At 35.6% G+C, this 13,789-nt stretch overlaps 1 protein-coding gene across 11 annotated transcripts in view; it reads right to left on the reverse strand.

The window, feature by feature from the left end:
* The window catches only part of LOC136834911 (ATP-sensitive inward rectifier potassium channel 12-like), a 359,204-nt gene that overhangs the window by 31,699 nt on the left and 313,716 nt on the right, over window positions 1-13,789 (reverse strand). For 9 of the 11 annotated variants that reach the window (XM_067097737.1, XM_067097738.1, XM_067097742.1 and 6 more), the window contains 3 exons: window positions 5,359-5,503; window positions 2,132-2,268; window positions 1,186-1,348 (listed from right to left, as the gene is read on the reverse strand). In XM_067097737.1, coding sequence (XP_066953838.1) covers window positions 1,186-1,348; window positions 2,132-2,268; window positions 5,359-5,503 — 445 coding nt within the window. The remainder of the gene's footprint in view (window positions 1-1,185; window positions 1,349-2,131; window positions 2,269-5,358; window positions 5,504-13,789) is intronic. The other 2 variants (XM_067097736.1, XM_067097732.1) reach the window with 1 other exon arrangement.

Genomic DNA, 13,789 nt, shown 5'->3' on the forward strand with positions numbered 1-13,789 from the left:
GCCTGAAAATGACAGGTTCCTAGGTGACAATCTCAAATGAAGGGCTAAATACTGGAATTCCCCAGATGACGGTTTTAAATCAAGGCCTGGATAAAATAATAGCTTTCCAGTTGACGGTTATAACAAGAGAAATTTCTGGAAACAGGAAGAGATACTAAGGTCACGACCATAATATATAGACCTGGAAAGATGAGATTCGTAACTGATGTGATGTTAAAGCCTGGAATTAAGAGGAGACTGTCACGATTGTCATAAGAAGGGTCTGGAAACGGTTTACAAAGTCGACAACCCTGTGAAGGTCTGGAAAAGAGATGCAATGGGGAATAACCATGATGTGAAAGTCTGGAAAGGAATGCCAGAAGGTTAACCATGATAAAAAGGTCTTCAAAGGGGAATGAGATCCCAGGTTAATAACTATGCTTTGAAGGCTGGTAAAGGCGATACATTGATGATATAAATATTATATGAAGATCTGGAAACTGTAAACAGAGTAACACCCATTTCATAAAGGCCTTTCCTTTCTCCTTCTCATTCATGTTGAGGACCTAAGCTTAAAACACATCACCATTTTTATGAAAAGGGTCATTATCTTTCTTTATCTACATGCTTATGACTCCATTAAAGCCTCGTGCGCAACTGATAAGGACTGCTCTTGAGTACCAAGTGTTTTCAGAATTTGATACAGTTTTTCCTCAACCTATAACTTGACTTCGGTAATAATTTCGCACGTACTACCACATAACAGTCCTATGCCTACTCACGATAAAGATTATGGCAAAGGTCGCCTGTCACATGACTCGCTAAATTTTATGTGTTTACCATGATAGAGATGACTACTTTGCCAACCCATGCTATTCCTCTACCTATATCTAGACTTGGGTAATATTTTGGTACTGCCACAAAATAGTCCTTTTCCTACTCGTGATAAAGATTATGATAAAGGTTACCTGTCAAATGACTCTCTAAATACTATTCTTATTATTATTATTATTATTTAGAAGACGAACCCTATTCATATGGAACAAGCCTACCACAGGGGCCATTAACTTGATCTTCAAGCTTCCAAAGAATATGTCTTCATTCGAAAGAAGTAACAGAAGGTAATGGGAAATACAGAAAGACTACGCGCATACCCATGACAAAGATGACTACGTCCACCCAACTCAAGACTGTGGCAAAGATTACCTGTATCATGACTCCAGTTATGCTTTGTATACACATGATGAAGATGGCCTCAGGGCATTCCTCCGTCGTGTGCCTGGAGCCGTAACCGATGGTATGTTGGGTTTCAACGCTGAATAAAAAACACGAGGTAAAACTAAAGATGTTGATGATGCAAGGAGTCCACCTGCGGGGAGAGAGAAAGAACGAGATGAATATTAATATAATTATCGAAACATGTCGTTAATTTGATGAATATTCAGTGGATATTCTACCAAAGTCATGGTCACTCAACATGAAATAAATTTAAATACAAATGAACGTCCGATTTTATTATATATGGGGAATGGTCATGTAAATAACGAGATGAATATTATTTTCATCATCCAGATATCTCGGAAATTTGATGAATGTTTAAGTAGAGGTTCTACCGAAGTCAAGGTCACTCAACAGTAAATGAACATAAATATAAATAAACATAAAATGTTATATATTATATATATATATATATATATATATATATATATATATATATATATATATATATATATATATATATATATATATATATATATATATATATATATATAAAATTTATGTTTATATATATAAATTATAAACATAAAAATATTATATATATATATATATGTGATAAAAATATGTATAAACTATATAAATGAACATAAACATAAATATATATATATATATATATATATATATATATATATATATATATATATAAGAATGGATATGCCATTTGAAAATGGACGTACAATAAACAATACCACGAAAATGTACCAAACATGGTCACTCAGCAGTAAATAAACAAACATAAATAAACGCATCATTTTCCTATAAATATATCACATGGACGCGCGGTGTGAAAACAATACCATCAAAACGCACCAAAACTACGATACAAATAAAAAGAAACTAATAACATCTGCGCTCGACTCAATCAAATCCTCACCCGCTCTCCGGTTGTTTGTCAGGCAGGTGCGTCTCCTCGAAGTCGCCGTGTGTGTAGGAGATGAGCCACCAGATGACGGCGAAGATGAGCCATGAGGTGATGAAGGACATCGCGAAGACGAGGAGCGTCCATCTCCACTGCGAAGGAAATAGAGAAGAAGATGGTTTGGCGGTACTGCTGTGCTATAGGCCAGGGTGGGAGGGTTTGGTGGTATCAGTGTCTCGCTAGAAGAGAGACCGCACACACTTACGCACGAGCATTTCGTTTCATTTTCATAATGTGGAATGCAACTGAATGATATGTCTTCGTGTCTAAGAAGAATACCGGTAATAACACGAGCATTTATATATTTATATGTATATATATACACATATATATTTATCTATATTCGTGTTGTTTGTATGTATGTATATATATATATATATTATATATTATATATATTATATATGTATATACATACATACATACATACATACTTACAAACTCACAAACATAAGTCAATGTTGCTAGCTAGGAAAGAAGACGTATCAGATTTGTATCTTCAATAATTCTTAGAATATACTCCACATTTTCCTTCTATCTTTTAGAGAGGCAAACTATTATGTTGTGTACAAATCTGACATTGAAATCTTCTAATATCCCAAGACTATAGGAGATTAACTATCTGAAATAAGTCTTAGAGATTTATATATATTTAACCTAATCTTATTTTTATTAACAACTGTTTACAAGTGTAAGCATATGTTGAGATTAATGACTGGATAACTTAGGTTTAAACATTTAATTATTATCGGTCATTTTATGTGCTACTGCAATTCCATCGATACTACTGCTTACGGTGTGCATGCAATTTAAGTCGTCTCACTCTTCCTAATATTTCTTCCTCTCCTTCTCTCTGACCTTTTGTCTCTAAAGAATCATCAGTTGTGTGATTATTTTTTTAATAAGACCACATGTATACCATTGCTAACAGGAAGTAAAACTCCCTAGTAGATAATAAAAAAATGTTGTTCAGTGCACAGTCATTCTGTCGCGCTGCTAACTTGATTCGTATTAAACACCATGAGTAATGTCTGCATACCTTGTACACCCTACCCTTTATTAGTCATAAAATGCCTTTGTGCTGAATCTGAATAAAGACCACCTAAAGCGATGGGTTAGAAAATTCTCTTAATGTAAACAATACTCGTTGATTTTTCTTCATTGTGAGCCGTGGTTATAAATACCATTCACCTATGTAATTATGTATGCAAACTCAAAGTTGGTTTTGTCTGGACTTCCTCTAAGTATGTATGTAAACGAAGCTTACCTGGACTTCCCTTAAGTATGTGTGTGAGCTAAGCTTACCTGAGCTTTTCCTATTTATGTAAAATAAGCTTACTGGCATGTTCTCTATGTATATATGTAAACTTATCCAAATGTCCCTTTGTATGCATGTATGTAAACTAAGTATATCTGTTTATCCCCTATGTATGTATGTAAAGTAAGCTTGCCTGGACGTTTCTTATCTATGTAAACTAAGCTTGCCCAGATGTCCCCTACGTGCGTATGCAAACTAAGCTTACCTACATGTCCTCTATGTACGCGTGCAAACTAAGCTTACCTAAATGTCCCCTACGTGTGTACATAAACTCAGCTTACCTAGATGTTCCCTACGTACACGTGCAAACTAAGCTTACCTGGATGTCCCCTGCAAATGCAAACTAAGCCTCACCTAGATGTCCCCTACATACGCATGCAAACTAAGCTTGCCTAGACGTCCCCTAGGTACATAAGCAAACTAAGTTTACCTAGACGTCCCCGTAGCACATATGTAAACTAAGCTTACCTTGGCGTCCCCTACGTAAACTAAGCTTAACTGGGCGTCCCCTATGTAAACTAAGCTTACCTAGATGTCCTGTACGTACAGATGCGTATGTATATAAACTAAGCTTACCTAGATGTCCCCCATGTACACATGGAAACTAAGCTTACCTACATGTCCCCTATGTATGCATGCAAACTAAACTTACCTAGATGTCCCCTATGTACGCATGCAAACTAAACTTACCTAGATGTTCCCTACGTACGCATGCAAACTAAGCTTCATTAGATGTCCCCTACATAAGCATGCAAACTAAGCTTACCTAGATGTCCCCTATGTATGCATGCAAACTAAGCTTACCTAGATGTCCCCTATGTACACATGCAAACTAAACTTACCTAGATGTCCCCTACATACACATGCAAACTAAGCTTACCTAGATGTCCCCTACGTACGCATGCAAACTAAGCTTACCTAGATGTCCCCTATGTACGCATGCAAACTAAACTTACCTAGATGTCCCTTATGTATGCATGCAAACTAAGCTTACCTAAATGTCCCCTATGTACACATGCAAACTAAGCTTCATTAGATGTCCCCTACATAAACATGCAAACTAAGCTTACCTAGATGTCCCCTATGTATGCATGCAAACTAAGCTTACCTAGATGTCCCCTATGTACACATGCAAACTAAGCTTACCTAGATGTCCCCTACATACGCATACAAACTAAGCTTACCTAGACGCCCCCCCTTGTACACATGCAAACTAAGCTTACCTAGATGTCCCCCTTGTATGCATGCAAATTAAGCTTACCTAGATGTCCCCTATGTACCTATGTAAACTAAGCCTATCTAGATGTCCCATACGTACCCATGTAAACTAAGCTTACCTAGATGTCCCCTACGTACCTATGTAAACTAAGCTTACCTAGATGTCCCCTATGTACCTATGTAAACTAAGCCTACCTAGATGTCCCATACGTACCCATGTAAACTAAGCTTACCAAGATGTCCCCTACATATGCATGCAAACTAAGCTTACCTAGACGTCCCCTATGTATGCATGCAAACTAAGCTTACCTAGATGTCCCCTATGTACTGATATAAACTAAGCTTACCTAGATGTCCCCTACATACTGATGTAAACTAATCGTACCTAGATGTCCCCTACGTACTGATGCAAACTAAGCTTACCTAGATGTCCCTACGTACCGACATAGACTATGATTACCTAGATGCCCCCTGCGTACCTATGTAAACTAAGCTTACCTAGATGTCCCCCATGTACACATGCCAACTAAGCTTACCTAGATGTCCCTACATATGCATGCAAACTAAGCCTACCTAGATGTCCCCTACATACGTATGTAAACTAAGCTTACCTAGATGTCCCCTACGTACCTGTGTAAAGTAGTCTTACCTGGACGTCCACGAGAGTTGTGAAGATATCCTGGAGGTATCGACGCCGCCTTTTCGCGACGTTGGACGGGGTGACATTACATTCTCCGTTCTTCTGGACGACCCTCTTGCGCAGCTTCTTACTGCTGATTCTGGTATGTCTGTACCTGAAAGAATGAAGGGGACAGTCCTTATTGGCATGGCTGTGTCGGTTAGAATGGGAACGACAGGGCATACACGACAAAAGCAGGGTCTGGAATCAGAGGCCATTCCTGTCTGGCCTTTCTTTGTGGTGTGCTTGTGTTGGTGGATGTGTTGGGGAGGTATGCTTGCGTGCTTGTCAGAAGGGAAAGTCTGTAAGAATGTAATTTATTTTTGCTTGGCGTTTGCTTGTTGTTCTGTTTGTGAGTGTGTGGGTCTGTTTAAGTGCTTGTCAGAGGGGAAAGTCTGTAGGAATGTAATTTATTTCTGCTTGGCGTTTGCTTGTTGTTCTGTTTGAGTGTGTGGGTCTGTTTAGGTGCTTGTTAGAGGGGGAGTCTGAGAGTGTGATTGATTTCCGATTGGTCTCTGTTTGTGTGTGAGTTCCTGGTTTGTTTTTTTAAGAAGGGAACTGCTGCTGGTGTTTGTGTGTTTGTTAAAAGCGACGTTTATGTGAGAATATTAGCCGTTTACGCTAGGTCTATGTGTGTGTGTAGTGTATGTGATTAATCAATTCTGTTGAACCTCTGAATGTATTTTATGTAAGTGATTTATTTATGTAGGTTTAAGAGGGAACTTCTAGTAGTAATATTGGCCAATACTGTTTGGCATTTGTTTTTGTGTAAGAAGGAAGTTGATATAAAAAGTGTTAGCCCAGTATTAGTGGTCTGTTTGTTTTTATGTGCCTTTCGACCAAAAAATGCCAAAAATGTCATAAAATACTGGAATAGGCTAAAGGAACAGCTGGTCCGTCCTTTGGACTAGCGTACTTCCATGGAAAAAAAAAAAAAAAAAAAAAAAAAATGAAATGGTTAACTTGTTTCTAATTTTCAAAGGGCAAATGTACAGGTCAAAGGTCAAAAACTTTTTTAGCAGGGACACTGTTACAGAAACATCTGACGCTACGGTAATAAATTCGGGCCAGGATTGACAAGGTCCTTTCACTGTCTTAATAGCTAAATTACTTCTTGTTAGAAATGACATCACATATTAGGAGAAGGTTGTGTTATGAAATATATACATCTTAAATATACATAAATATATACAGCATATTTCCACAAACAACTGGTCAAACGTACCTTTGTTTGTCTATGATTCCTGTCTGGTGTTTCAAACCAAGAGTAGCCCAAGAAAACACAAATACAGACTTAGTTTATAGCTTACCTTTTCCCGTTGCAAGAATGAGGAGCTGTCTCGTATTATGCTCAACGTTAGAGTGTTAGTTACCACTTAAAGCAAAAAATAAAAAAAAAAAAAGCTACGGCATTTGCGAATGTCCCGGATTATTGTAGTCTCAAAACATGAATACTTTTGTTGTTTATTTTTTCTATTCTCCGCATCCTTTGTACAACGAATTTAATTGCGGATAGATATTTTGATTGGAAAATAAGGACGATGAACTTTCAAGAAGTGACGCATCAGAAGTGAAAGAAAGGTATACTTAGTTGGCTATGGTAAGATGGGTATGTATGTATGTATGTATGTATGTATGTATGTGAGATGAAAGATGTCGACATTACAATGCCTTCTTCCATCGGTTTTGAAGACTCCATAGAGAGAAATGTGAGCCATTCGACCAAGAAGAGTCAGATAGAACAGCTGTCGTGGAGAGCCACTGGGTTTAGCTTAGCCTAGCTGAGAAAGCTTCCTGTAAAACTCGAAGTGGTACTGAAATCACTAGCCATTTAGGCTACCAAAATTATCATGCGACCGCATTTTTGTTGAAATATTTCTGCATTTTTCCTAAGAGAGAGAGAGAGAGAGAGAGAGAGAGAGAGAGAGAGAGAGAGAGAGAGAGAGAAGCCTATGGTGTCAAGTTTTATGGCATAGGTCGGTACACCATGAGGGAGAGAGAGAGAGAAAGAGAGAGAAAAAGAGAGAGAGAATCCTCTGGTGTCAAAACTTGACACCAGAGGACTGATTCACCAAGTAGTAATTAAACAGTGACAATGAATTCAACAGAAAGAATAAACGAACAGTACTTGGAGGAGACAGAGGAATTAAGTAAAGCCACAGATTAAGTGACTTAAATCTGTAATATTGCTAAGCGCATGAAGACCACAGCCTCGTAGTGCAAACCAAACGCCTACCGGAGGCACCCATCCACCTGACTACACATGAAACAGTGCCAAAGGGGAAATAGTGAAGAAATTACTCCTTTTGCACTTTTACAGAGGCCAAGCACCTGACTTAAAGGGAAATAAGGAAAAGGGGGAGGGGGTGTGACAGTATGAGGGGGGGAGGGGGAGGAAAGTATGACCTAATTAATATGCCAAATGGGCACTGAGTTTGAGATGTAGGTGGTGGGAAGAAAATACCCCAGCTTTGGTGCCCACTGGAGAAATTAGACTTCATAATATAATTGGAAACGCATTTCACATTTACCATACACCATGTAAAATTATTTAAAGCTTTGAATGTAGTTATAGGCTTTGTAAATGAACATTTTTGGTGTCCACTGGGGACAATGGCCCTCATAATATTCATTAGAAATATATTTCACATTTACCACATACCACGTAAATTATTTAAAGCTTTGAATGCAGTTAAAGGCTTTGTAAATGAATATTTTTGGTCCCAACTGGAGAAATTAGACTTCATAATATTTTTTAGAAATGTATCTAACCCTTAACACATACCACGTAAATGATTTAAAGCTTTGAATGGTGGTTAAGAAAGGTTTTGTAAATTAACATTTTTGCTTATATCACAGAGAAAATAATTCAACATAGTTAGAGGATCGCCCATTTAAACTTTGAATACATATATCATCATTATCATCTACGATGTCACGTGACAAAAAAGACATTTGGCTCCACTGTAATAAAAATAATAATAATAATAATAATAATAATAATAATAATAATAATAATAATAATAATAGGAAAAAGACCTTCCTCAATACAGGTTTTGTTAAACAAAATGGCAGTTTCAACAGCATTTATTTTATATAGTAAACGCTCAATGATAAGACGAATTGAGCGTTTACTATATAAAATAAATGCAGTTGAAACTGCCATTTTGTTTAACAAATAATAATAATAATAATAATAATAATAATAATAATAATAATAATAATAATAATAATAATAATAATAATAATAATGTTCGTATGATAAACTCCAGGCCCACATGAAAGATGCATGGTTGATATGCAGTAGCCCGGTGTCAAATAAAAGAAATATGCAAATTAGGAACAGCTATAAAGTCCACAAGAAAGATGGTTATTCGATTCCGTCTCGGCCACAAGAAAGATGCCAGTATTACTGCATGCTTTTATTCTTAAACTGCAAGGTCAATAATAGGCTCTCAGGGGTCTCAAAAGAAAATATTTTACCTCTGCTTAAATACATACGGTATACATATATAAATATATATCTTATTATGAAAATATTTTTGAAGAAATTTGCACTTGCGTCTACCTTATATGCACAGCTATTCTTAGGTCCTCGTCTAAATATCTCTTTAAGACATAAACATGGTATAATTAGTCCACTGACAGTCTCTCTCTCTCTCTCTCTCTCTCTCTCTCTCTCTCTCTCTCTCTCTCTCTCTCTCTCTCTCTCATAATTTCTTTAAATAACTCCGGGATGTGAACGAAACCAAAGATTGTGACTTAAGAAGCAACTTGCAATGCTTACTTCTCTCTGCTCTCTCTCTCTCTCTCTCTCTCTCTCTCTGCTGCAGCGTAGTGCCATGATCATGCAAAAAGACTGACGTTTGTTTTTGGCAAAGCACAGCTTCAAGGCCACAAGATTCGAAGTTCACTGCCTGCGTTTTACCCAAGCAGATGACAGAGATATGCTTGACACAAGCAACGGCACTAATTGTCTTTGACCTTGAATACCCCTTATTAAAAAGGTCAAGATAATCAGTACCCTCTCAGGCTTCATTGGCACCCATTACCTTCACACCGTCTTCTTGAATTTTTTAAAAAGTTAATTAAAAAAAAAAAAAAAAAAAAAAATTTTTTTGGGCCAAAAGCACAAGCGACATTTTTTTCTAAGGACCTAGACCATTAACGAAGGGGGGTAAAGCCATATTGATTTTATGCATTTATTTGTGGGATGCGGTTGCGAGCCCCATGATCATGATCAAATTGAGCAGTACTGTTAACGAAAATAATTTAAAAGTTGTTTTAGGTATGAAAAAATACAATATCATTAAGAAATGAACGCAAAGTACTTCTTGGATACATGCAATTTCGCAAATGATAAAAAATACGGATTTTATTTTCCTAGAGCAGTAATAATTTTCGCTTACTAAGAGAATATTTCTCATAGAAGGAATGCAGTGTTGAATATCATTAAACACTCAAATAAAAACGCTGTCGCAGAAAGTAACGTAACAGTGATAAAATTAAAATAACAATACGTTACTCTAAAAAAAATTCTAAAGTAACACTGTACCTCTTTTATAAAAGGTTAGCAGGCAATATAGTATCGTGCTAATATACATAATTGCATAACCCCCGCCCCCGCCTCCCACACCCCCAGATTCCTTTTAACATTCTAAGAATCTGTTAAAATTTGTGTCAGGAAATGTCTCATTACAATTAGATTTTGGCGGAGTGTTATCAAGTGAGTTTCGGATGAATTCCTCGGCAGCAGCAGAAGTTGCATGCAACAATCTCTCGATTCAGTCAATTGCACGCAACCATCTCTAAGTCAGTCAATTAAACTCCGCGCAAGTGCCACTTGGAGTGACTGCGCTATTTGATAACAAGTGGGACTTTTTGTTTGTTTTGTTTTTTTAAAGCCTGCAACGCTGTCAGAGTGGATGCGACTTACCGCAATAGTCTATGGAGGAACCAGATGAAATTTTAGGTTATTCTCTCTCTCTCTCTCTCTCTCTCTCTCTCTCTCTCTCTCTCTCTCTCTCTCTCTCTCTCTCTCTCATACATACATACATACATATATATGTATGTATATATATATATATATGTATATATATATATATATATATATATATATATATATATATATATATAATATGTCTGCGTTTATATAATACATGATATATATATATATATATGTGTGTGTGTGTGTGTGTGTGTGTGTGTGTGTGTGTATGTTTGTGTGTGCGTAGATCAGGAGCAAAAGAGTTTTGACGGAGCTTGCCAAATAACCTGTCCTCACCCAAAAGTCGAACCTGGGATATTATTATTATTATTATTATTATTATTATTATTATTATTATTATTATTATTATTTTATTATTATTATTATTATTATTATTATTATTTATTATTATTATTATTATTATTATTATTATTATTATTATTATATCTACTTATCTGTCTATCTATTTATTGTTATTATTGCAGATTATAGCACAAGACACGAGACCCATCTTAAGCAAATCTAAAATACATTTGTATAACAGATTTCAATGGCTTCCAAGAGCTTAACATGTTCATAAAATTAAAACTAACACTTTAAAATATGATATCAAAGCAATCGCCTTACCATACGTCTTATTTTCTCTAACATTCGAAACATTTTGAAACATCCCGTGAATGTTTTCCCCAGAGCAAGGACAACGTTTAGCAGGTAAAAGATGCTACAGTCTGCCACAGATATAATATCAGTAATCCCTTTCTCAGACAACTGGCAAAAAAAAAAAATGTCGGTGGTTTCCGAGGAGATATAATTCCTATTGATCCCGTCCCACCTATTAAATGATTTGTTCCCAGACATCTCTTGTTTAATTGATGTCCTCTCCACAATTCTGGCTTTAGATTTTTATTGCTTCTTTTTAAATTCTACGAATATTGAACGTGTAAAGAATTATTCGTGTCTTACACCTTTTTTTTTTCTTTTTAGAATAGAATATAGAATTTAGGCCAAAGGACAAGTGCCGGGACCTATGAGGTCATTCAGCGCTGAAACGGAAATTGACAGTAAAAAGGTCTGAAGAGTGTAACAGGAGTTGCACTATGTAACAATTGATAGGGGAGGTTGGAAAGTAAGAAGGAAGAAAGGGAATATGAACGGAGGTACATTAAAGGAACGAAAGGAGTTTAAGCTAGGGACCGAAGGGACGCTGCAAAAGAACCGTAAGTAATGCTTACAGTGCACTGAATGAGGTGCACTGGTGGCAATTCCCCCCCCCCCCTCCTTACAATGAATATGTCTTTTTTTTCCGTCGTTACCTGGAATTTTATTCTTGCATTAGTTACCCTAGTTGTGTTGCTGGATGGAAAACAAATACGTAACTCCCATATTGGTTTACCTTTCTGCATTCTATACACGTTTTTCTTTGTGTGTGTGGAGAATGCTCCTATCCTTCTTCACTGTGGCGTCTATAAACCATGGTGGATAAAGTAACTTGGCGAAGACAATGCCTTATACATCTGATTTCAAGATTCAAATATTTACGGTCACATATTTTAAAACCCATCAGAAATAAACTCACTATTAGTCACAGTTTCACTGCAACATTATGGGAAAAAAATAATGAATACATACTTTCGAAAAATCTAGTTAGTTTTCTTACATCAACATCTATGAACGGGGATGTCTGGTCTATACATTTTTCTATATATAGTTTACGAAAGATTCCTTGGTATTAAGTGTATCTAAAAATTGCATTAATTTCTCCGCAGAATCTCTATTCAACGAAGCAAAACAATCACTCAGGTGTCTCCCCCATATTGTTAAACGAAGCCTAACGCTGTGTATTAAGAGGCGCAAAATTCTTCTGATATTCCGCGCTGAGAATAGCTATCATATACCGTCGGGTTGTGGAACAGTCTCCCAGAGGATGTTGGACAATTAGAACCTCGAAAGTTCAAGCGAAGATGCAAAACATTTCTACCCTAAAACAACTCTCCCCGCATTTTAATAATTTATTTACTCTCTTATCTATTTACTTTATTAAGCTGTTCATTTGTTTGTTTTCCTTATCTAATAACTGATTTCTTTCTGTATTTTCTATTACCTTCTGTTACTTCTTTCACATGAACAACATATTATCCTTTTATTTATTTATTTTATTAAGTTGTTCATTTATTTTTTTCTTATCTAACAACTGATTTCTTTCTGTATTTCCTAATACCTTGTCTTACTTCTTTCAAATGAACACCTTAATATTCTTTCGAAGCTTAATTTCAAGTCAGTGGCTACTGTGGTGGGCTTGTTCCATATGAATAGGGTTCATCTTCTCAATAATAATAATAATAATAATAATAATAATAATAATAATAATAATAATAATAATAATAATAATAATAATAATAATTAATATCAATAATACGTAATCATAATAACAATAATAATAATAATAATAATAATCTTAAATGGAAAAATAAAAATAAAGTCCGCAGTAGTATGCATGTAATATATTGCTATATACATTTATTCTTCAGCCTGAATAAATGTATTATTATTTCTATGTTTATTCAGGCTGAGGAGGCCAACTGATCAAGTTGGCGAAAGCTTCCTGTACATAGCAATATACTACATACATACAACTGCGGACTTTATTTTTCCAATAATAATAATAATAATAATAATAATATAATAACGCAGAATGTCGAGGACAGGGCGATCGTTTGAACTACATCCCATCAACACTGGGAATAAAATTGCCCCTTAAACATAATCTAGTGGAGTCGTCTAATTTCCCAGTTCGGAATAGGATCACAAAGTCGAATTCCCTCAATTTGGTCAAATCAACGTAAAACCGTTTTTTTTTTAACCTGACGCTGCGCTGGTGAAAAGGAAGACTACATCAAAGCATACTATCGCGTTAAAATGAGCTTTTCAATCTTTTGTGAAATAAAAAGAGGAAATACGTCGAATGCTTTACTGAGTGGGTTTGGGAAGCAATCGCTTCGAGGCTTTTTTTTTTAATAAACTGGCCAAAGAGGGGTTAAAAATATCTAGCCAGTGTTTTTTATTTTTTGTATTATTAATAATATAATCTAGACGTTGTCAAGTTTTCATTCATGAACTTAAAGGTAACGAAACGAGTAAAAAAATGAGAGAAAAGAGTATGTATATATAGTATATACAAACATACATACATACATATATATATATATACATATATGTATATATATCTATATATATATACATACACAAAAAAACACACAACACACACACATATATATTATATATGTATGAGTTTGTGATTTGTGCGAGCGGATTTTTACATATTCACTAAGGCATCTCTCATTGTTATAACTATTTGAAGCTGTCTCCATGTTTCTTTTCTAACACGACAAGCTCTTTCAAACCTACATACATACA

The sequence above is a fragment of the Macrobrachium rosenbergii genome, chromosome 54 (assembly GCF_040412425.1).
Source record: "Macrobrachium rosenbergii isolate ZJJX-2024 chromosome 54, ASM4041242v1, whole genome shotgun sequence".
In the NCBI taxonomy this organism is placed as follows: Eukaryota; Metazoa; Arthropoda; class Malacostraca; order Decapoda; family Palaemonidae; genus Macrobrachium; species Macrobrachium rosenbergii.